This window comes from Macaca thibetana, chromosome 8 (genome assembly GCF_024542745.1).
Source record: "Macaca thibetana thibetana isolate TM-01 chromosome 8, ASM2454274v1, whole genome shotgun sequence".
Taxonomy (NCBI): domain Eukaryota; kingdom Metazoa; phylum Chordata; class Mammalia; order Primates; family Cercopithecidae; genus Macaca; species Macaca thibetana.
The window spans coordinates 6,448,654-6,473,239 of NC_065585.1; the positions used below are offsets into that span (position 1 = coordinate 6,448,654).

Genomic DNA, 24,586 nt, shown 5'->3' on the forward strand with positions numbered 1-24,586 from the left:
CCCATGCACTTGGATGAGTGTTCTTAGTTATCAAGAGATACAATGGAAGAGCTCACATTTCAATACTTCATAGTCTGCAAATTATCTCCACATTTAATTCTCATCTGAAAGTGTGTAAACCTCTCCTTTGAAATGATGAGAGGCTCATAGAAGTTAAATGACTTTCCTGGTGGAAGATGAATAGGCAGCCCAGAGCTATAGCTTTCTCTTTTCTTTCTTTTATTTTTTTATTTTTTATTTTATTTTATTTTGTTGAGATGGTGTCTAGCTCTGTCACTCAGGCTGGAGTACAGTGGTGTGATCTTGGTTCACTGCAACCCCTGCCTCCTGGGTTCAAGTGATTCTCCTGCCTCAGCCTCCCAAGTAGCTGGGATTACAGGCACCCACCACCACATCCAGCTAATTTTTGAATTTTTAGTAGAGATGGGGTTTCACTGTGTTGGCCAGGCTGGTCTCGAGCTCCTGACCTCATGATCTGCCCGCCATGGCCTCCCAAAGTGCTGGGATTATAAGCCTGAGCCACTGCACCCGGCCTAACTTTCTCTTTTCAAAGCTGCTATGGGCAGCTGATGGTGAGTCCAGCTGGGGGATTTTGGAAGGTCTATCACGAGGGTATGATGAGGGCGTTTTGTAATGTTAAGAATCAGTGGTTTCAAAGAATATCTTTATTTCTGCCTTTATTTCATTATATACCCAGTAGTCATTCAGGAGCAGGTTGTTCAGTTTCCATGTAGTTGAGCGGTTTTGATCGAGTTTCTTAGTCCTGAGTTCTAGTTTGATTGCACTGTGGTCTGAGAGACAGTTTGTTATAATTTCTGTTCTTTTACATTTGCTGAGGAGTGCTTTACTTCCAACTATGTGGTCAATTTTGGAATAAGTGCGATGTGGTGCTGAGAAGAATGTATAATCTGTTGATTTGGGGTGGAGAGTTCTGTAGATGTCTATTAGGTCCGCTTGGTGCAGAGTTGAGTTCAATTCCTGGATATCCTTGTTAACTTTCTGTCTCGTTGATCTGTCCAATGTTGACAGTGGGGTGTTAAAGTCTCCCATTATTATTGTGTGGGAGTCTAAGTCTCTTTGTAAGTCTCTAAGGACTTGCTTGATGAATCTGGGTGTCCCTCTATTGGGTGCATATATATTTAGGATAGTTAGCTCTTCCTGTTGAATTGATCACTTTACCATTATGTGATGGCCTTCTTTGTCTCTGTTGATCTTTGACGGTTTAAAGTCTGTTTTATCAGAGAAGAGGATTGCAACCCCTGCTTTTTTTTTGTTTTTCATTTGCTTGGTAGATCTTCCTCCATCCCTTTATTTTGAGCCTATGTATGTCTCTGCATGTGAGATGGGTCTCCTGAATACAGCAAACTGATGGGTCTTGACTCTTTATCCAATTTGCCAGTCTGTGTCTTTTAATTGGACCATTTAGTCCACTTACATTTAAGGTTAATATTGTTATGTGTGAACTTGATCCTGTCATTATGATATTAGCTGGTTATTTTGCTCGTTAGTTGATGCAGTTTCTTCCTAGCATCGATGGACTTTATATTTTGGCATGTTTTTGCAATGGCTGGTACTGGTTGTTCCTTTCCATGTTTAGAGCTTCCTTCAGGATCTCTTGTAGGGGCAGACATGGTGGTGACAAAATCTCTCAGCATTTGCTTTTCTGTAAAGGATTTTATTTCTCCTTCACGTTTGAAACTTATTTTGGCTGGATATGAAATTCTGGGTTTAAAATTCTTTTCTTTAAGAATGTTGAATATTGGCCCCCACTCTCTTCTGGCTTGTAGAGTTTCTACTGAGAGATCTGCTGTTAGTCTGATGGGCTTCCCTTTGTGGGTAACGTGACCTTTCTCTCTGGCTGCCCTTAACATTTTTTCCTTCATTCCTAACATCACAATTAAAAGAGCTAGAGAAGCAAGAGCAAACACATTCAAAAGCTAGCAGAAGACAAGAAATAACTAAGATCAGAACTGAAGGAGATAGAGACACAAAAACCCTCCAAAAAATCAATGAATCCAGGAGCTGGTTTTTTGAAAAGATCAACAAAATTGATAGACTGCTAGCAAGACTAATAAAGAAGAAAAGAAAGAAGAATCAAATAGATGCAATAAAAATGATAAAGGGGATATCACCACTGTCCCCACAGAAATACAAACTACCATCAGAGAATACTATAAACACCTCTACGCAAATAAACTAGAAAACCTAGAAGAAATGGATAAATTCCTGGACACATACACCCTCCCAAGATTAAACCAGGAAGAAGTTGAATCCCTGAATAGACCAAGAGCAGGCTCTGAAATTGAGGAAATAATTAATAGCCTACCAACCAAAAAAAGTCCAGGGCCAGATGGATTCACAGCTGAATTCTACCAGAGGTACAAGGAGAAGCTGGTACCATTCCTTCTGAAATGATTCCAATGAATAGAAAAAGAGGAAATCCTCCCTAACTCATTTTATGAGGCCAACATCATCCTGATACCAAAGCCTGGCAGAAACACAACAAAAAAATAGAATAGACCAATATCCCTGATGAACATCGATGCAAAAATCCTCAATAAAATACTGGCAAACCAAATCCAGCAGCACATCAAAAAGCTTATCCACCATGATCAAGTGGGCTTCATCCCTGGGATGCAAGGCTGGTTCAACATTTGCAAATCAATAAACATAATGCAGCATATAGACAGAACCAAAGACAAAAACCACGTGATAATCTCAATAGATGCAGAAAAGGCATTTGACAAAATTCAACAGCCCTTCATGCTAAAAACTCTCAATAAATTCAGTATTGATGGAACATATCTCAAAATAATAAGAGCTATTTATGACAAACCCACAGCCAATATCACACTGAATGGGCAAAAACTGGAAGCATTCCCTTTGAAAACTGGCACAAGACAGGGATGCCCTCTCTCACCACTCCTATTCAACATAGTGTTGGAAGTTCTGACTAGGGCAATCAGGCAAGAGAAAGAAATAAAGGTATTCAGTTAGGAAAAGAAGAAGTCAAATTGTCCCTGTTTGCAGATGACGTGATTGTATATTTAGAACATCCCATTGTCTCAGCCCAAAATCTCCATAAGCTGATAAGCAACTTCAGCAAAGTCTCAGGATACAAAATCAATGTGCAAAAATCACAAGCATTCTTATACACCAGTAACAGACAAACAGAGAGCCAAATCATGAATGAACTCCCATTCACAATTGCTTCAAAGAGAATAAAATACCTAGGAATCCAACTTACAAGGGATGTAGTTCTTCAAGGAGAACTACAAACCACTGCTCAGTGAAATAAAAGAGGACACAAACAAATGGAAGAACATACCATGCTCATGGATAGGAAGAATCAATATTGTGAAAATGGCCATACTGCCCAAGGTAATTTATAGATTCACTGCCATCCCCATTAAGCTACCAATGACTTTCTTCACCACATTGGGAAAAACTGCTTTAAAGTTCATATGGAACCAAAAAAGACCCCGCATTGCCAAGACAATCCTAAGCCAAAAGAACAAAGCTGGAGGCATCATGCTACCTGACTTCAAACTATACTACAAGGCTACAGTAACCAAAACAGCATGGTACTGGTACCAAAACAGAGATATAGACCAATGAAACAGAACAGAGCCCTCAGAAATAATACCACACATCTACAACCATCTGATCTTTGACAAACCTGACAAAAACAAGAAATGGGGAAAGGATTCCCTATTTAATAAATGGTGCTGGGAAAATTGGCTAGCCATAAGTAGAAAGCTGAAACTGGATCCTTTCCTTACTCCTTATATGAAAATTAATTCAAGATGGATTAAAGACTTAAATGTTAGATCTAAAACCATAAAAACCCTAGAAGAAAACCTAGGTGATACCATTCAGGACATAGGCATGGGCAAGGACTTCATGCCTAAAACACCAAAAGCAATGGCAACAAAAGCCAAAATTGACAAATGAGATCTAATTAAACTAAAGAGCTTCTGCACAGCAAAAGAAGCTACCATCAGAGTGAACAGGCAACCTACAGAATGGGAGAAAATTTTTGCAATCTGCTCATCTGACAAAGGGCTAATACCCAGAACCTACAAAGAACTCAAACAAATTTACAAGAAAAAAGCAAACAACCCCATCAAAAAGTGGGCAAAGGATATGAAAAGACACTTCTCAAAAGAAGACATTCATACAGCCAACAGACACATGAAAAAATGCTCATCATCACTGGCCATCAGAGAAATGCAAATCAAAACCACAATGAGATACCATCTCACACCAGTTAGAATGGCAATAGTTAAAAAATCAGGAAACAGCAGGTGCTGGAGAGGATGTGAAGAAATAGGAATGCTTTTACACTGTTGGTGGGACTGTAAACTAGTTCAACCATCGTGGAAGACAGTGTGGCGATTCCTCAAGGATCTAGAACTAGAAATACCATTTGACCCCACCATCCCATTACTGGGTATATACCCAAAGGATTATAAATCATGCTGCTATAAAGACACATGCACACGTATGTTTATTGCAGCACTATTCACAATGGAAAAGACTTGGAATCAACCCAAATGTCCATCAGTGACAGACTAGATTAAGAAATGTGGCACATATTCACCATGGAATACTATGCAGCCATAAAAAAGGATGAATTTGTGTCCTTTGTAGGGACATGGATGCAGCTGGAAACCATCATTCTCAGCAAACTATTGCAAGAACAGAAAACTAAACACTGCATATTCTCACTCATAGGTGGGAATTGAACAATGAGATCACCTGGACACAGGAAGGGGAATATCACACACTGGGGCCTATTGTGGGGAGGGGACAGGGGGAAGGGATAGCATTAGGAGATATACCTAATGCAAATGACAAGTTAATGGGTACAGCACCCCAACATGGCACATGTATACATATGTAACAAACCTGCACGTTGTGTACATGTACCCTAGAATTTAAAGTATAATAATAATAAAAAAAGAAGAATCAGTGATACTAATATTAATACTAATGAAATATTTGGGTTAGGTTGAGTTTCTCTTGGAGCAAAGTTTTCATAGGGCAGAAATCATTCTAGTAAAGTTCTTCGATCTCAGGATGACTTGAGGGTGGACATTTCTTAAAATCTATGTATTTGCAGTGCTGACTTGGTTATCTTAAGCATGTAAAAAAAGATTCAAAAAGAGATGTTACCGTGTCTGACTCAGAACATATTCCCTTCTACAGAGACCTCTAGTTCGGTTCTTAGAATATACAGTAAAGGTGGCCACATCCCTGAACAAAGCAGAAGGGACTTTCTTCTACTACCTTAGCCATCTAAAACCAACACGCCTAGTTTTCTGTGTCCTTGGGAAGCACCAATTCTGAAGCTAGGTTGACCATCCCTATTTACAGATGAAGACTGAGACTCAGAGCATTTCGCCAATTTGGCCAAAGTCATCAGTACTTAGTGATGGGGAGGCAGGGAGGGTGGGGGGTGGACAGTGTGAAGCTGTGGCTCATTGGCTCTAAGGACCATTACCTCTCTACCATACCTGCTGTTCACTTTGTCTCTAGGACTTACACAAGACTGATTTTGAAGTAGGAGAGTCTTACATTCCCTTACAAGCCCTCAGGGCTCTTGACAGAATTGAAGCACATGGGGCAGTGTGGACACTATGTCAAGCCAGACCCTGGAAGTGCAGAGGTGATTAAGTCCTGCTCTGCATCTCACAGAGCTCCCATCTTGTGGATGAGAAAAATCCACACAGATATCTACTGGGCATCTATCTAATTGAAAGAACCAACAAGGCTAGAAAACTGGCAACTGGGAGGAGAGGCCAAGGTGTCCTGCTTCCCCCTACTTTATTCCTGAGGCCGGAGTCCATCCCATCGAGACGTCCCTCCCTCTGCATTCAGCTGCAGCGTTTCCCAACGCACCAGAGCCAGAAGACAGACTGGTCATTCGAGGACCTGCCATCGTAAGTGGGTAACCGACACCTCAGGCGAGTCACCCCCAGAGGCCTGATTCTGGAAGGATGCGCTATCTAGCGCATGCCCTCAGAGGAAGTCCTCATCCTTTTGTCATGCTCCCTGCCATTGGAAAATCTATAATTGATTCCTAGGGTTGTAGGGACATGGCTCATGGACTGGTGACCCTGCCATCTGGAAATGGACACACCATTTGTCCAGGTTAGTGCAGGAGGCTGGTAGAGGTCAGAGCGTGGATCTTGGAGACACAGGCTGTGTGGGGAGCTGAGCCCACTCTATTGCTTACCACCATCTCCTGGCTCCACGCAGGGCTTCTCCACCTGTGAGGCAGTCAAATGAGTCTTCCTTCCAGTATTCCCAGGGGAGCAGGGCTGGTGGAGGCTGAAGAGGAAGGTCAGGATCCCTGGAGAGGGAGAGCTACGGCTGGATGCTCAAGTGTGAACTACCCCAACCTGCCTCACTCTGCCGTGTAGACTCCCCAGTAGTCATGAGAAAGTCATGCACCTGCCCTGTGCCCCAGTGTGCCTGAATGTAGGGTAAGGATAGCAACACTTAGCTTACAGGGCTGCCAAGCAACCAGGGAACTGATGTGAGTTCGGACACCACTAAGTGTTGTGAAGACGTTCGGAAGCACACTCTAGGGCCAGGAGTCTGGCTCTTCCACAAGCACTGTAACTTTGGGCAGATTAAATCTAATCTAATCAGCTGTAATCAACGGATTAGATTAGAGCTAATCAGCTGTCCGTGCTTTTGTTTCATAAACACTGAAATGGAGATGATGATTCTGTCTCTTTCTAGAACTGTTGTGGGGAGGTGTTGAATGCAGTGATGGATGTAAAGTGCTCAGTGCCTGGCACCTTGTAGAACTAGATAAACTATCCTCAGCAACATCTGTACTATCACATTAATACACTATGATTAATATTACTTTACTCTGACTGTTGGTTCTGCTATTATGAAACATGCATGTGTGTTTAATCTGGTAGAAATCACCTCCTGTACTGGTTACCTCTTTCAATCTCAGATTTTAAAATTTAAATTCCAGAACAGCCAAATGGGGAAGTGGATGGGGAGGTGGCTCCTCATTTTTCCAATGTGTAACTGGAGGCTGAGAAAGCACCTGCCATGACAGCATCCCCCAAGGAAGATGCTTGTGATAGTTTAACCCACAAAAGCAACCCACTGGCCCCTAGTTTCCTGGAAACAACTGACGACAGAAACCCCCATCCTTCCAACTGAACAATCCTTTCTCTTATGAAATATTCCCAATCCATGCACCTGCCCCTTTCTATCCAGCCAAGGATGGACAGGCATACTGGAATTAGAATGTCTCCCGCCTTCCAAAAATCACCCCTAAATACAACACTCACCAATCTGAGACTGTCTCAGTATTTCCTCTTTTAACCCTAGAAATAAGGTTGATTCTCTAACTAACATCTTCAAACCCTCTGCTGAAATGAAAGCAATGGCAGCCTGCTCTCCATCACAAGTTTAAGAATAAACAGCCCTTGTTCATTTTGTCTTGGACCCAGTTTTACCCGAGATGAGGCTCCGAGAAGCAGCAGCCCCCGTCCCTGCATGGGCTCTGGGCTCTGAGCCACGGCAGGTCCTTCCATGCCTTTGAAAAGGGTCTGGTGGGCCAGGGCCTCGTGGAGAATCATCAACAAGGGCATGAGTAAGCCTTCAAGAAAACCCACTGTAAAGGAACTTGCTTCGCTTGGTTTAACTCTGCATTTTTTTCACAAAGTTGTTTGATCAAAGAATCCCCCAACCTTCCTGCTACCATAAAGCCTGGTGACTGCAAATCAAATTGTTCTCATCTAGAGGAGGCTTTGGGAATGATCTATGAAACTCCTGGGAGGACTTTAATACTTATAACAGCTTTTCACAGTGGCCGTGTCTGATGGTTAATACTGAGTGTCAACTTGACTGGATTGAAGGATGCAAAGTATTGTTCCTGGGTGTGTCTGTGAGGGTGTTGCTAAAGGAGATTCACATTTGAGTCAGTGGACTGGGAAAGACAGACCCACCCTTATTCTAAGTGGTCACTGTCTAATCAGCTGCCAGCACAACTATAATATAAGCAGGCAGAAAAATGTGGAAGGAGAGACTGGCCCAGCCTCCTAGCCTCCATCTTTCTCCCATGCTGGGTGCTCCCTGCCCTGGAACATTGAACTCCAGGTTCCTCAGTTTTGGAACCTGGACTGGCTCTCCTTGCTCCTCAGCCTGCAGATGGCCTATTGTGGGACCTCGTGATCTCGTTATTGTTAGTTAATAAACTCCCCTTTGGAAAAAAAAAAAAAAATATATATATATATATATGTATATATGTGTATATATTCCATTAGTTCTGTCCCTCTGGGGAACCCTAATACACCATGATTGTCCCCATTTTATAGAAAATAAAACTAGACTGAGATTCAGAGAGTAAGGAATTTGCCCCAAAGTACCCACACTCCTCTAAGCGAGGGTCGGACGAGTGGTGTTCAGCCTGCCCTGTCCATGAATGACTGCTCGCTAGGCCTCCTTGCTGGAGACATCCCCTCTGCCAGGCCCGACCCACATGAAGGTACTACCCCTCAGGGCCCAGGATTAGACCCTCCTGGTCCCGAGCCTGAGAACCACAAGCAACTTACAAGCGAATCAGTGTTGTGTCTGTGCATAGTCCCTTTGTCTCCACTGTTGAATTGTCAGATAAGGGCAGCAGAGCAAATCCGTGTGGCTGTCCCCAGAGGCTTATGGTGCCACAGAAGCTGGTGAAGGTGTTCTTTCCCAGGCCACAGGTGCGCTGGTGTGGTGCTTGCATTCGATCCCTCTGTCATCATGGGCCTGGGTCACTGGGAGAACAGACAGTACCAGGAAACTCAATTCTGTCCCCACAGCAGAGTGTGTGCACTTTCATTTACCAAACCTTGCCTCCCCTTGCAGCCATCCTGCTGCTGGTAACAGTATCCACACTTCACACCTGAGGTCAGTGGGACCCTGAGCCTTCCAGGGTATGTTTAAGGTCTCACAGCCAGGGCCAGGCACGGTGGCTCACCCCTGTAATTCCAGCACTTTGGGAGGCCAAGGAGATGGATTGCCTGAGCTCAGGAGTTTGAGGCCTGCCTGGGAAACATTGTGAAACCCTGTCTGTACAAAAAAATACAAAAATTAACCAGATGTGATGTGCGCATGTAGTCCCAGCTACACAGGAGGCTGAGGTGGGAGGATCGCTTGAGCCCAGGAGGACAAGGCTGCATGAGCCATGTTCATGTCACTGTACTCCAGTTTGAGTGAAAGAACAAGACCATGTCTAAAAAAAAAAAAAGGTCTCACAGCCAGGAAGGTCTAGAGTTGAGATGGATTCATGTCTGTCTCATGCCATGACCAGAGACATCTGTCATGTCAGTCTTTCTCTTCAATATCACACTGACTTATATTAGAAAGAATGTTGAGGCCGTGGAAGGCATTTCATAGAAATCTTAAAAGCATGTGTGTGCATGCATGTTTGTAGATAAAATCTAGAAATATCTGATATGCTTTGAGAAAATAATACATATCTCAGGATTATAATGAGGATTAAATCAGATGACATATGTAGAAATATACTTTGGCATATAGTGTTTTCTACACTTTACATAGAGATTCATCTGTTCATTCATCCATTGAATACCCAGCACCCTCACTGTATAGATGGAAACAGCCCAGAGAGAGGCGCAGCCTTTCTCAGTGCCACGGAGACACTGATGGAGAGCCAGGAGCTGGGTGGGAGGTCTCAGGCAGGATGCTTTGATTGGCACCAAGTGATGTTGGAGCTGGTCGGGAGCTTAGAGGTGCCTGAGTTACCTGTTTCTAGATTCCCTCCCCAAGCCTTCTCCGGGAAGTGTGTGGAGTAGAAAGTGGGATGAGGAGCTGGTCCAGCCCCAGACTTCCCACGGCTGCTCCATGTTTATTCATGTCATGTGTGTCTGCATGAGATTCCTTAGAAGGAAGTTTGTCCCAGCTAAAATTACAACAAGTCGAATACCTTTTCTAGGCCAGTGGTTCCCAACCAGGAGGCGTTTGGCAATATCTGAAGACATTTTTGGTTGTCACCCCTGGAGGGTGCTGCTGGCATTTAGGGTGGCAGCCGAGCATCCTACAGTGCACTGCTCAGCCCCATTGCAAAGGCTTATCCAGTTGGATGTCTATGATGCCAAGGTTGAGAGCCCCGCTGCAGCCCAGTCCTCTACTTTACACATATCACACCAAGCCCAGAGTGAGGAAGGGCCGCACCTCCAGCTAGTGAAGGACTGTGGACCAGAGCTGCTTACTCCCACATCAGGTGCAGACAGATCTCCTGGGTATGTGGCTGCAACATGGACCCTGATGTAGATCTGAGGTGAAACCTGGGAATCTGCATTTTATACTCTCCCAAGTGATGCCCATGCTGCAGGCTTGTGGATCAGTTTTTGAGTAGCAGTCTTGGCCACAATTTCCTTCCCTTCCTGGCACGTTCTCCACTGCACTAGCATTCTGAGAGCCTGTCTCAGTTATTCTTTACTAATTGCTATTCTCTTTTTTTGGCTCTAGGGTTCCCTGGGCCTGCCCGGCCCCCCTGGGAGAGACGGCAGCAAAGGCATGAGAGTAAGTTCTGTTCCGTCTGCCCTGGCTCACAAGGCAGTACTGGGCTGGTGACCTCCTGGTCAGAACCCCGTGTCCTCAAGTGGGGTGGCATTGCCAGGGCCAGGCTTGAGCAGGGACTTATTTGTATCAGGATCCTCGCAGATCCCAGGGGTTCAGCCTAATAGCTGTGATAAGACCAGCAGCAGCTTTGCCCCCGGGTATCGCCTGCCTGTCCTTGGAAATGATTTTTCATTTAGTTAACAAGTAGTTCTGCAAGGCAGCCTTGTTTTACCCCATGCCTAGACTTGGAACTAGCCCCAGCGAGGCAATGGATTTGCTTAAGACCCCAGTTTGTAGCTAGAGGAGTCAGAGTGAGACCCAAGCAGCGCCCCACACCCTATATGGCAAGCCAGCTTTCCTCTGATCATTACCCCCAACCCCACCTCTTCATCTCACCTGCCTCTGAGCTGCAACATCCTCCAGCAACCCAAGCTCAAAGTGATCTCAGCTCCGGTGGGTAAGTCTCCTCTCCACCAAGAATCCAAGTGGACATTAGTTCTGTATTCTTCACCTCTCTGATCCCTTCGCCATGTCCAGCCACATAAAATCAGGTCTCAGAGAGGGAACCTGTCTTGTGAGCAGTGCTGAGGTCCACAGCAGGCAGCCCTTTGGGACAGGTGGTCTAAGATCCTGGAGACAAGGGAGAAAGGAGAGTTCCATGGACCCTGGGCTCTCTTCTCACTCCACTCTAGGTGGCCAACATCCTTTCCATGAAGACAACCATCAGGGTGGCGCCAGTTTTTACACTTTTACCCTGCTCTCTCCAAAGTTAAAGTGAGTGGGAGTGGAGATAATACTGTGTGGCCGGGCATGGTGGCTCACACCTGTAATTCCAGCTCTGTGGGAGGCCGAGGCAGGAGGATCGCTTGAGTTAGGAGTTCAAGACCAGAGTAGGCAACAAAGCGAGAGTCTATGTCTACAAAAAATAAAGCAACCTGGTGCAGTGGTGCATGCCTGTATTCCAGGCTACTTGGGAAGCTGAGGCAGGAGGATCACTTGAACTAAATATTTTGAGGTTATAATGAGTGAGCTATGATTGTGCCACTGCACTCCAGTCTGGGAGACAGAATCAGATCCTGTTTCTAAAGAAAAAAAAAAAAAATACTGTGTGCAGCAAAGGTCAGCTTCTTTGCTTATAGAAATGGCATCTGAGGGGAGCCCAGACCCTGCTCACTGATGGCTACCTTGTTCCTGTGATGAGTTCTGAGCTGCAGGAAGCCGAGGTCCTGGGAGGCTGTGGGCTGCCCTGGTGTACCTAGGCCTGTGTCCCACCGCCTCTGACTTCGTGCTGTTTTGTTTGTTCAGGGGGAGCCAGGAGAGCTGGGAGAGCCGGGGCTTCCGGGTGAGGTCGGCATGCGGGTAAGTGTTGCTGTGTGCTGGGCCCTTCTGATGTTCCCAGGGGACAAGGCCCAGTGCAAAGCCAATTGCTTTAGGTGCAGAAGAGATGCTCAGATAGGCTCCCTGCCTCCTCTTCTCATATAACTGCATGCACATTTGTGTGTGTATATCCACACATAAATGATCTTTCCCAAATTTTTACAAAAATTTATTTATATCATACTTGGTCATTTATCTTTGTTATTTAACAAGAGATGAGAGACATATTTCTATGTAAATACAGATAGGCCCCACACATTCTCTTAATTAAGGCATAGAATTGGATGTATTGGATGTATCCAATCATACATGGATATATTGTAATATATAACGTCCATATGGATGTATTGTAATATATAACATTCCCCTATTTATGGTCCTAAGGACTATACTAATGTCATTTGTTTTCCACTAAAATTAATGAAGCACTGAATATGCATGCATGTGTACATTTGTGTGTTTCTCCTTATCTACTATATTTTTATTACAGTAGCATAGATTAAAAATTGGGATACCCTTGGCCGAATGAATGTATGTTGTTATTTTAGCAGACTTTAATAGGTATTTCCAAACTAGTTGTTGAGAGGCAATAGCATTTCATGGTCTGGTTAGCAGAGGCACCTCCAGGTCTGCAGACTTCTGCTGAGCTCTTTGTCAGGACTTGTCCAGGCTGTACTGAGCCCATGGCAAAGTGTGAATGATGAGCCACAGGAATCAGTTGTAATGTTTCAGAAGCTGTGAACATATCCAGGCCAGGTCATGGGGAGGCCGAGGGGCACAGGGGGAGTGAAATGGAACAGTAGCATCTGGCCTCATGGTGGTTCATATGCACACACCTTTCGCTGTTCCTTGAAGTCAAGAGAATCTGGGTGTAAATCAGGGCTCCACCAGGAGCAGATGGCATGACTTCTAAATAGAGAAGGGAAGCAGAGGTCGAGGGGGTGTCTGCTGGCGAGATCTGTGCCAGCAGCACGGGCAGCACTTGGTGGGATGTGAGCTAGCAGCTCCTGTCACCAAACATGGGACTGGCTGAGCTGTATGGCTGCACTTGCCTTTCTTTTCCATCCCTGAAACTTTTCTCTGTGAATGCTCTTCGGCAGGGGCCCCAAGGACCGCCTGGACTCCCCGGACCTCCAGGACATGTCGGAGCTCCTGTAAGTGAAGGCACTTTTCTGGGCAGGGGTTCTACCCCTTCTCCAGGAATCAAAAACCGGGTTCTAGCAAGTTCCTCCACCTGCATCTAGACAATAATGCTGTTTAGCCTTACTGATGCCAGTGAAGTGTTGGTATCTCCTTTCTTAGACCAGAAATTATTAGATGTTACAGTACATAAGAATCACCCAGAGAACAGGTTTAAATGAATATTCTTGGGACCCCTTTCTCCCATCAAGAAGCAGGGTAGATCCCAGGAATCTGCATTTTTAACCAGCACCAAGGATTTTTGACACTTGATCTAAAGAATTCATTTTCCCCAGCCTGTCCAGTACTGTACTCTTGGAAGAAGAATGGAGTCTACTTAATTCTTAGCCCCTGGAACAGTGCCAGACACATAATACGTATTCAGTAGGTCCAGTGAATAAAGAGGTGAACAAACAGATATGGTGTACAAGGAGCAAAGTAGCTTCTCGAACATCTAACACTATTCTTGATTCTCTATAAAGTCACATGCTCACATATGTTTATTGTAGCACTATTTACAATAGCCAAGACTTGGAACCAACCCAAATGCACATCAGTGATAAACTGGATAAATAAAATGTAGGACATATACACCATGGAATACTATGCAGCCATAAAAAAGGATGAGTCCATGTCCTTTGTAGGGACATGGATGAAGCTGGAAACCATCATCCTCAGCAAACTAACACAGGAACAGAAAACCCAACACTGTATGTTCTTACTCATACATGGGAGTTGAACAATGAAAACACATGGACACAGGGAGAGGAACATCACAAACCAGGGCCTGTCGGACATTGGTGGGCAAGGGGAGGGAGAGCATTAGGACAAATACCTAATGCATGCAGGTCTTAAAACATAGAAAAATGGAAGAAGCAGTGTAAACTGTCATTTTCAAACAAAGCAGCTTGAGTTGCCAGGGAGACATTGAAAACCTCTGATCTCTGTGTGTGTGACCAAAATATTTAGATGAAATTAAAACAGCAAGGATGTTCACTCACCCTATAGGTCTGGATGGCCCTGCAGATGCTCTACTCTTTAGGACAGCATCTTGTGGCCTTGGCCCTGTACCCTCTCTAGGTCAAAGATGTGTGTATCATTCCTGATATCAACAAGGAGGCCTGGGTGGCACCTGCTATCTCTACCATCTTTTCCATAGAATGCCCCAGGGTCTCTTCTCCAAGAAAGGAGAGAAAAGGGAGTGGAGCCCACAGGGAGCTCACATAGTTACATAGGATACATTCCTGCTCATCCGGCAGGTGCCTGCCTTGTGCCATTGCCTGGCCTGCAGGCTGCTGCCCAGGGAGGAGCTGTGCTTTCGTCAGCTCATGTGGGTGGCCCCAGTGCCTCACGGTGTAATCCGTGCACGTGGGAAGAGCAGGCACATGCACTACTGAGCCTTCTGCTTCTCAGAGTAGGGCAGTAGCCTTCAGACACAAGCCCTACCAGATTCCTGTGCTAAACAAGGGATCGTCACAGTCACTCACTGGGTCAGTTAGTCATTCAACAAATGTGTATTAGTGCCTACCAAGTGACAGGCTCTGTTCTAGACTCTGGGGATATCATATTGAAAGAACTGCCCTGGTGGGGCTTACATTCTACCTGGGGGAGGCAGCAAATGCAGCGTCCAGGGCTGAGTACTGTCAATAAAGTAAAATGTGGTAAGAGGATCCAGTGACGATGGAAGATGGAGTGGGGGGAAGCAGGGGGATCATGTTTTGGATCCTGCACTCAGAGAAACCCACATCCTGGCTGACATTCCCACCTAGTCTGTACACAGAGGGGCAGGGAGTCCACAGCACAAGGTCTGGGTGCTGCTCTAGAAGAAGGCAGGATGAGCAGTGGGGACCGACAGTGACCCTATCCCCGAGGGAGGAGGGGTGATTGGCTTCAAGGAGCCATTCTCTGATTCAACGTTGGGACCCTTCCTGGGAGCCATGGTCCTGCGGCATCATAGGCATAGTGTGGTGGGGGGAACTGACTTTGAAGCCACATTTCTGTCCTTGGCCACTTGAGTTCAGGAGCCAGGCTATGTCCCAATCTATGGCTATGAGGACCTGGATAGCCTAAGCCAAGGGACAAGCCCAGGAACTCATGTCATACTCTGGAAGTGGCCTGCCTCTGCTGCCTAGAGCCAGACCACACAGCAGCTGCTTTGTGGCCTTAGACTACACAGGGAGACAGGGTCCTCACCATCACCATCCCTGCCACCCTGGGCTGGAAGCTGCCAGGCAGTTACTCCATGGACACCCCCATGGTGAGCACAGAGAAGTCAGATTAAGATGTTTGGTCACTGCTCTTTCTTTTTCCCCCAGGGCCTCCAAGGAGAACGAGGTGAAAAGGGAACTCGAGGAGAAAAGGTATTTATAGTCTGCTCTCATTGATCAATACAGCTTTCCATAGAAGAGAGGGTGCATGAGACCATCTGCTCTGTGTATGCTTGTGTGTGTGTGTACACATTTGTGTGTGCATATGTGTGTACATATGTTTGCGTGTGTGTGCATGTGTGCACATGTATGTACATATATGTTTGCGTGTGTGTGTGCATGTGGCAGGCGAGGGCTGCTGCAGACAGTGGTACTTTCCTACCCTGAATGTAGCTTGTGCCAGGAAGGCTGTGGTCTCAGTACCTGCAGGTATTGTCATCCTCTGCACCAAGGCGGAGTTTAGGGTTTCCAGACCAGACAGGTTTTAAGAGAGCCCTGGATTGGACTCCGAAGTCCCAGTTGCTGCCTCATAGGACTCGTATCTTACTTGGCACGTTACATAACTCCTCTGCTCCTCAGTTACCCTGGCTCTCAAACAAATGGGAGAATGAGTGGTGATAGGAGTGACATTGGTGACCTGCATTTGAGCCACAGTCACCAAATGTGAACTGGCCCACACTCGGGCTCTTAGATGCAGATTGCCATGCAACCGACACATCTGAGGAGGCCCAGGTGGAGGCTCCTTAGTGACTGCTGCCAGGTAACGGTGGACGAGACCTCCGATTGGATTCCGCCACATGTGCTGGCATCGCTGATGGTTCAAGGTTCCCCTGTGGGGTGGCGGGGGTGGCTGCCCAAGCGCGACAACTCCCACCCAGCTCCACCTTCCCAAACCGCGGCTGCTGCTGAATTTTCAGTTTCTCTTCCTGGGCCCATTCATTGAGTTCCTTAGGATCTGGAGCAACGTGTACCCAAGAGCTGGGGCTAGGCCCTCTCGCCTAACCCATGTCTGAGACGCTTTGTGGGGGTCTGCCCCATGCTGTCGTCCTGCACGATGTAACTCTCTAGTTCCACAGGAACTTGTTCTTCACCCTTAATTTACGTTTAAGATATTTGAAAAATAGTGAAACATAGCCTGTGATCCTGCCATCCTGACACAACTACAGTGGGTACATAGGCATATTTCCCGTTGGAATTCTTTTTTTTTTGAGACGGAGTCTCGCTCTGTCGCCCGGGCTGGAGTGCTGTGGTGCGATCAGCTCACTGCAAGCTCCGCCTCCCGGGTTCACGCCATTCTCCTTCCTCAGCCTCCCAAGTAACTGGGACTACAGGCGCCTGCCACCACGCCCAGCTAATTTTTTGTATTTTTAGTAGAGATGGGGTTTCACCGTGTTAGTCAGGATGGTCTCGATCTCCTGACCTCATGATCCGCCCACCTCGGCCTCCCAAAGTGCTGGGATTACAGGCTTGAGCCACCGCGCCCGGCCTCCCGTGGGAATTCTTACGCATGGGGAGTGTCCCTCCACAGCCACATCATCCTGTATTCCATGCTGCCTCCTGTTTTCTGTTCCGACATGCAGTGTTTTCTCCATGCTGCTGTAGAGTTTTTAGAGTTTGTTATAAATTACTGCACAGCATTCCATTAAGTGAATAAACCATAATTCAGGTACCCATTCCCCTGGTATTGATCATTCACAATTGTTTCCAGTTTTTCACTTTCAAAAAGAATGCTGCCGGGCGCAGTGGCTCACGCCTGTAATCCCAGCACTTTGGGAGGCCAAGGCAGGCGGATCATGAGGTCAGGAGATCGAGACCACCCTGGCTTAACACGGTGAAACCCTGTCTCTACTAAAAATAACAAAAATTAGCTGAGCTTGGTGGTGGGCACCTGTAGTCCCAGCTACTCGGGAGGCTGAAGCAGGAGAATCGCTTGAACTCGGGAGGCGGAGGTTGCAGTGAGCCGAGATTGTGCCACTGCACTACAGCCTGGGGGACAGAGCAAGACTCTGTCTCAGAAAAAAAAAAAAGAATGCTTTGGCATTTTAAAGCTTATAGCTTTGTTTATTTATTTTCATATTTATGATTATTTCCTTAGGCTGCTTTCCCAGAAGTGAAATTACTGGTCAAAGCCAATGAACCTGTCTGTGGCTCGCCCACATTGCTTTCCAAAAGGTCCTTTTTCATTCAGGGAGGCAGGGACTGGCCTCGTTCCCCAACGCAGGCTCCCAAACATGATTTTTGTTAGTTTGTATATTAAATTTTAATCATTTTTAACTTTAATAAGCAAAACCCTTACCTCTTTCGAGAGCTTTCACATGTTTCCGTAGATTTGTTTGCCGGTCAGCTCTCTCTGTGGACCCTCTGCTCCCTCCCTCACATGGTGAAGACATAAAAGTGGCATTTGGAGTAACTGAGGCTCTGGGCACACAGGCGCGTGGGTTGCTCTGCAGCTCTGTTGCTCGAGGGAGCAGGGGTCTTCTTTCAATCCCTGTGTAGCAGAGAGTGGAGTTTGAGGAACTGCCCCACAGCAGGGCTGGGCTGTAGAACCCAGAGGAAGCTTGAGACTCACATCCAAAGTGTGCAGCTCGGCAGTGATTTGGGCAGAAGGCCCCAGGCATGTGGGGGTCACACGCTGGCTGTCACCTGAGGGTGCAGTCAGAGGTGGAGCCTGACCCTGGCCTGGAGTCTGAAACAGGCTGTCTTCCCTCAGCGCCCACAGAGTGCCTGGTGCAGGCCCTCCATCAGAGTCCCAAGAGTTTAGCAGGCAACACTTGCCAACACATGGCGGATATTTACGAAGTCAACTCAACACATGGCTGCAGGTGTGCAGTGCTTTACTGTCGAGCGGGGGCAGAGGTGCCTTTGATATGCATTTGCTAAATCAATAAATGAATAAGAGATGACTCCTTCAAATCACATGTCCTACGGCTAGATCCCCTGTAAGGACAATGGATGAATCCAAGGATGGGACCCACCCACAGGACAGGAGCACAGGCAGAGCCAGGTCGTGTCAAGACAAGAGACAGCCGTATTTGAAGGGGATTTGGAGGCGAAGGACCCCTAGCGCCTTAGTCATCAGAACCAGATCCAGTACCAGTGCAGTGCCTTGGGGGGCAGCCAGAGCCAGGATCAGCCTGGGAAAGCCCTCCCCAGACAGAAGGTGGTGGCTTCTCCACTTGTCTGAGTCCTGGGCTGGGCCGAGCCTGTCAGGGGAAGGTCACTCGGGGGCCTGTGGTGGTTCTGCTCCTGGGGCTTGTTTACCTCATCTGGGTTTGCTGTTCCATGAGCCAGCAGTCCAGGAAAGTGGGTGTAAGTCACACAGCACTCATCTGAAGTGCAAAAAGAATGTTTTTTGTTTGTTTGTTTTGTTTGTCTGTTTTTTAAAGAATATATATTTTTCAACTGGGGGGCCTGTCCCCAGCCTCAGTGTCTGCAGCCAGGCCACACGCAGCGCCGGGGCTTTGCAGAGGTGCCTCGCAGCGCTCAGTGCCCTCTGCCTCATGAAGAAACATTGAAGACGTTCTGAAGAAATCCAAAACTATGGGTTTTCTGTTGTTGTTTTTTATTTTATTTTATTTTTTCTGAGACGGAGTGTCACTCTGTTGCCCAGGCTGGAGTCAGTGGTGTGATCTCGGTGCACTGCAACCTCCACCTCCCGGGTCCAAGCAATTCTCCTGCCTCAGCCTCTCCCGAGTAGCTGGGACTACAGGCACGCACCACCATGCCTGGCTAATAAAACTATGTTTTAAGTACTATTTTCTTCAATGTACCATAAAGAATCCAAAAACTACAAGCATAATCTCTGACCTAAGAAACCTACAGTGTGATTAGAAATGTGTGAAAAGGTGAATGGATGTACCCGTTCCTGTATTCTATTCGTTGCTTCAGTCAGGTGCCCACCCACCCAGCCATCCAGCCACAAAGACTGGTATAAAAATGTTTTTCTCTCCCTCAGAAGTCTTCCTGGGTTTCCCTGGACCTGTGCTGTTAGAACCCCTACCCTCTTCAGCTGATGACCTTGGTCGCCCACATGGTATTTGTTTGCCTTTCAGCCACCCACCCCCATGCACATATGTAGACCCTTGGATTTTTTTTTTCTTTTTTTTTTATGTATGTGTGTGTGTGACAGAGTCTTGCTTTGTCGCCCAGGCTGGAGTGCAGTTGCGTGATCTCTGCTCACTGCAAGCTCCGCCTCCCAGGTTCACGCCATTTTCCTGCCTCAGCCTCCCGAGTACCTGGGACTACAGGCGCTCGCCACCTCGCCTGGCTAATTTTTTGTATTGTTAGTAGAGATGGGGTTTCACCATGTTAGCCAGGATGGTCTCGATCTCCTGACCTCATGATCCACCCGCCTCGGCCTCCCAAAGTGCTGGGATTACAGGCATGAGTCACCGCGCCCGGCCGACCCTTGGATTTTTAACATAAGGCACCTTATTCACCTCTGGGTCTTCCCTGCCTGAGCTGGTACCTGCAGCGCGGTCTGTGGCCAGTCCTCTGTGGACACACGTGTGAGCACTGGGCCCAGGTGAGAGACGATGCAGGAACCAAGATCAAACTCAGTGTGCAGAGTGCCTTCACCCACAGGTGTGGACTGGGACTTTTTGGCGATATGCAGATGGGTTTACAGCATGTACTCCACGCTCAGGCTTGGTCGAAGCCCTGGGAGTGGATGAGACGGCCAACAGGAAGCTGCCTGGACCATGGTACGTTAGCCAGGAAACATCACAGGGAGAAAACGCTCACCAAGGGTCCAGAGCAGGAACCGTCTCCACTGGAACAATGATCCCCGCGCTTCCTGAAGGCTTTGGGGGCTTCGGGTGAGCTTCTAAGGTGCGGCGCAGTCGGCTTTCCCAGAGAAACGAAGAGCTCTCCGCAGGCCCTGGGGGACCAGGTCTGCCACTGGGACAGCTGCTGCAGCTACTGGAGCCTCAGTTTTCTCACTTGCAGGATGGAAATATTAATGTCTTCTCCAAAGCCGGTTGGAAGGTGGATAACAGGAACAGTGTCCGGTCCATAACCGACACATTCACAAACATTTATTTCTTTTTCCCACTTGCTTCAAGAGAGATTCAGTCTGTACACACTCAGTGTTTTATTCTTGCCAAAACACTGTTTGGAAGCAATAGGCTTTTTTCCATGGAGCGTTAGACCTTTTTCCAGCAAGCTTTTAGAGTCTTGCTTTAAGACTTTTGTTCAGTCAAGAAACACCGCAGTTCTATCAAAATCCTAAGTTATCAGACTTGGAAAGGGTTGTAGAGAAGCCGGGGGAGCACTCCTGATTGTAAAGCGGGGGAAACTGAGCCTAGAGGCCATGTGTTTCCTGACGCCCTGTGGCCTGTTAGAAAGCCAGCAGGATCCAGAAACTCCTCATTCCCGGTTTGGGCCTTCCCATCTGTGGCTTACCAGGCCTGAAGTTTCACCAGAAATGTAGAATGCTGGCGTGTTTCCCCTAGACTGTCTCCTTTCTGGTCGGGCCATAGTTCTACCTGCTGCAGGAGGCTCCTTTGGGGTAAACTCAGGAAGGGAGGACCACCCGCTGGTGAGGTGCAGGGAGTAACCTCAGCCATGCCCCCATCAGCCCCTGAGTCCCTGCAGCCTGCATCAGCTGACGCGGCCACGGCTGGAGCAACCCTGCACTGTGATCCTGGAGCCTGCATTTGAATTCCAGCTCGGGGCTCTGCGAGCAGTGTGACCTGTGCAGCATTATTTAACCTCCAAGTCCCAGGTTTCTTCACTGCAGAGAGTAATTTTATCTGCTTCGTAAGGATATGATGAGGATTCCGTGAGTTAATATTTACAGAAGGCTTAGAAAGGTTCTGGGCAGCATGTGCTTTATATATGTTGTTTGAGGACAGGGAGAAAGGAAAGCAGACACCCAGAAGCGGTGAGGATGAGCCCGCAGCTCTGAAGGTCAGCTTTGCGCTGGCTCCGACTCCCTTGCTGATGTGCAGGTGACTCACAGAAGAGCTGGCTCCGCTCTGTGCCTCTGTTTCCCCACCCGTCCAAGGAAGAGCCTGAGTTGCATGATGCTGAATGCCCCTTTTCAGCTGTCCTATTGGTGGGTGCTTACAGTTTATTTTCTCAGGAACCTCTCTGATTTCTTACATCAGCAAGTAGGTTTCCATCTTGCCTTGGAAAAAGCCGTTCCAGCTGCCAGGCCTTGCCCGGCATGGGGTGGGACAGTGTCTCAGCCCTGCCTTAACAGAGACAGCCACCATCGTCCAGCACTGAGGCCACCTCTAACAGAACCCAGGGCAGGGCGTTCTCTGTAAAGCGGGGAGACAGCCCTTCATTTGGGGGTTTTCCAGATCATGTCTCTGCTGGCACAGTGCAGTGACTGAAGGATTTGGAGGCATGAGTAGGTCCAGGTGGCAGAGCCCAGGTGGGCTGTCCAGGAAATTGTAAGGTGAATCCAGCCAGGCACAGAGAGGAGTCTACTCATGAAAAGGGCCAACTACTGGGCATTGAGGGTCCTGTTTCCGTCTAGAAAACCGTGTCCCCCAGACAATGTAGGGTGACTGTAAACATTCCAGTCCTGAGGCTCCCCAGGTGTCCTGCCCTGGCTCAGAGCAAAGGGGGGGCCTCAAAATGGGAAGAGCACCGGCCTTGGAATCAGAGGAACTGGGCTGTCCCCCTGGCTGGGCCTCCACCAGTGCAGGTACCTTAGATAAGCTTTGGACCTTGCTGGCCTCCATATCCATATTTGACATTGAGGGGTGGATGGTAATGCTTCTCCCAGTTAGTGGCTCTAAGGATCTGATGAGTTATGAGAGCAAGCGCAGGGCTTGGCACCTGGTAGAAGCTCCCTAAGCAATTAACAAAAGGGAGTTGGTGTTTTGAAGGAACCAAAGCCGCAATCCACCCTGCAGACATGGGCACCTCTGTCTTTTCCATCTGGGCTCCCAACTCAGCCTTATAAAAAGTCATCAATAAGTCTCACCCCCAATTTGTGTTGCTCTTGAGGGGTTGGCAGTGTCACACACTAGGTGTGACTGTGATAAGTATTTGCTGGGTACCCGCTGTGTGCTGGGTGCCTAGAGATGCCCACATTCATCTTCACACAGTTGCCTTTATGGAGCAGCCACTTGGCAGCTTGAGATCTTAGGTACCAAGTCCATGGGTAGCTCCAGGACTCATCCCAAGGTACCTTAGGATGTGCTTTTCCTAGAATAGGGTGGTGGTGGAGTCCCCACTGGGAGGTCAGGCAGCCCTTTGGGTGGAAGTCCCTGGGAATGGCCATCATTAGCTTGGAGGTGTCTGAGTGGGGGCAGCCAAGGTGGCTCTCAGCTCCCAAGATGCCATCTTTCCCCTTCCCAAGGAGACCACAGGGTGAGGACATGGATTCTTTTGTTGGGTGAGCACAGTAACATAATTGGGTGGGTGGGAGCTGCCTGAAGACTTATGTGTTTCATTCATCTTCCTCTCCTGAGGCCACATTATGTGATCTGAGTACAGCAGGGAGCTCACTGTTGAACTGTTGAGTTCACGTCAGTCCGTACAGTGCCTGCATCTGTTCAAGTCATGAGCATCACTGTACACCAGGCCCTGCAGGGGGTAGAAGACAAATCAGATCCAGGCCTTGACTCTTAAACTCACTACCTAGAGGGGAGGGTAAGATTTGCAAAGTATAGGACAAGGAGAGCCTACGTGTCAGGAGAGAGGAAGAGATGAGATGGAAACTGAATTCCAGAAGAAAGAGAAGCCACTTCTGGAGGGGGCTGGAGAGGCAGGAGACAGAAGAGTCTTCGTGGGGAGGTGGCCTCTGAGTTGTGTTGTAATGGCTTCCTCTTTTTTTTTTTTTCTTGAGACGGAGTCTCACTCTGTTGCCCAGGCTGGAGTGCAATGGCGCGATCTCAGCTCACTGAAACCTCTGCCTCCCGGGTTCAAGCAATTCTCCTGCCTCAGCCTGCAGAGTAGCTGGGACTTCAGGTGCCCACCAGCAGGCCCAGCTAATTTTTTTGTAGTTTTAGTAGAGAGAGGGTTTCACTCTGTTAGCCAGGCTGGTCTCAAACTCCTGACCTTGTGATCTACCCGCCTCAACCTCCCAAAGTGCTGGGATTACTGGTGTGAGCCACCGTGCCTGGGCCATAATGGCATTCTTTACCATGGGTAAAGAATGGCTTGTTAAGTACCCAGAATTGCACCTATATTATCTCACAAATTTGAACCAAAAAACAACAAATGAAGGGTTCTTTACATATCCCTATTTAATGAACGAGTCCATTGTGATTGCTAGGGGTTTGAGTTCTTGTCAAAGCACAGGACAGAGCAGCACCCACATGTCTCTCCCAGAGCGCACGCCCTTCCCCCACCCTCTGCTGCCTCCAGATGTTGGTTGGCAGAGAGGAGAATGGAAGGTGGACTTTCTAGAAAGAGGCGATCCTGTGGCCAAGCCAGGGGCGGGCTTGGACAAGAGTGTGCTTCAGTAACAGTGAACAGTGCCGTGCAACTGCTGCTGTGGCTGAGAGTGAGCAAGACAGATGCAGAGGGTCCCACACTGCCAGGCTGAGGAGGCGGGTGCATCCTGCAGGCCTTGGGAACCATGGGGGGCTGGGAAAGGAGGGATGTCCAGAAACGGATTATGGGGAGACCACTTTGACAATGGGAGAGGCAGTGGATTGGATCGAGGGTGGAGGTGGAGGGCCAGGAGGCTGTGGGGAGGATTTATGCAGGGTGGACTGAGGCTCTCTCTGCCTGAAGTACCACAGGGACACCTGGGCCATCCTGCTCATCGAAAGCACGAAAGGGCTGCAGCTGATTTCTGGAGAAAACACGCAGTACGTTAACTCAGTTTTGGCACCCATGTTATATGAATGGTTTATTGTATGTGAGGGAGAAGGGGAAGAAAGACACCACGTGTCTCCCCCCCCCGCCCCCCGCACTGAATGTGCCAATCAGCAGCGAGGTCTCAGAGTGATCAGGCAGGGCAGCCAGCGGTTTTCTGCTTTCAGTGGAGTGGGAGCGCCCTCTGCTGTCAGCAACTCAGAACCGCAGGACGTAGCCTTGGCCCGGAGAGGCTCTGTGGGCTTTGCAGCCAGTATGGTGCACTGTGCGGAGACTCGGTTTTCTGTCGTGAAAATGGGAATGATATCCCATACGACTGCTTGAAATGACAAATGACGCAGTGCCTGTTTCAGCACTTGGTTCGCAGAGCAGAGGTCCAGTCCTCTTTCATTTGCATAAGCTTACATTTCCGTATTGATTCCGGATATGAGAATCCG

General features: G+C 47.7%; 1 protein-coding gene across 1 annotated transcript in view; it reads left to right on the plus strand.

The window, feature by feature from the left end:
- COL22A1 (collagen type XXII alpha 1 chain) overlaps positions 1 to 24,586 on the plus strand; it is a 298,462-nt gene that overhangs the window by 93,621 nt on the left and 180,255 nt on the right. Inside the window, exons 12-15 of the mRNA XM_050800296.1 lie at positions 10,510 to 10,563; positions 11,908 to 11,961; positions 13,080 to 13,133; positions 15,474 to 15,518. Coding sequence (XP_050656253.1) covers positions 10,510 to 10,563; positions 11,908 to 11,961; positions 13,080 to 13,133; positions 15,474 to 15,518 — 207 coding nt within the window. The remainder of the gene's footprint in view (positions 1 to 10,509; positions 10,564 to 11,907; positions 11,962 to 13,079; positions 13,134 to 15,473; positions 15,519 to 24,586) is intronic.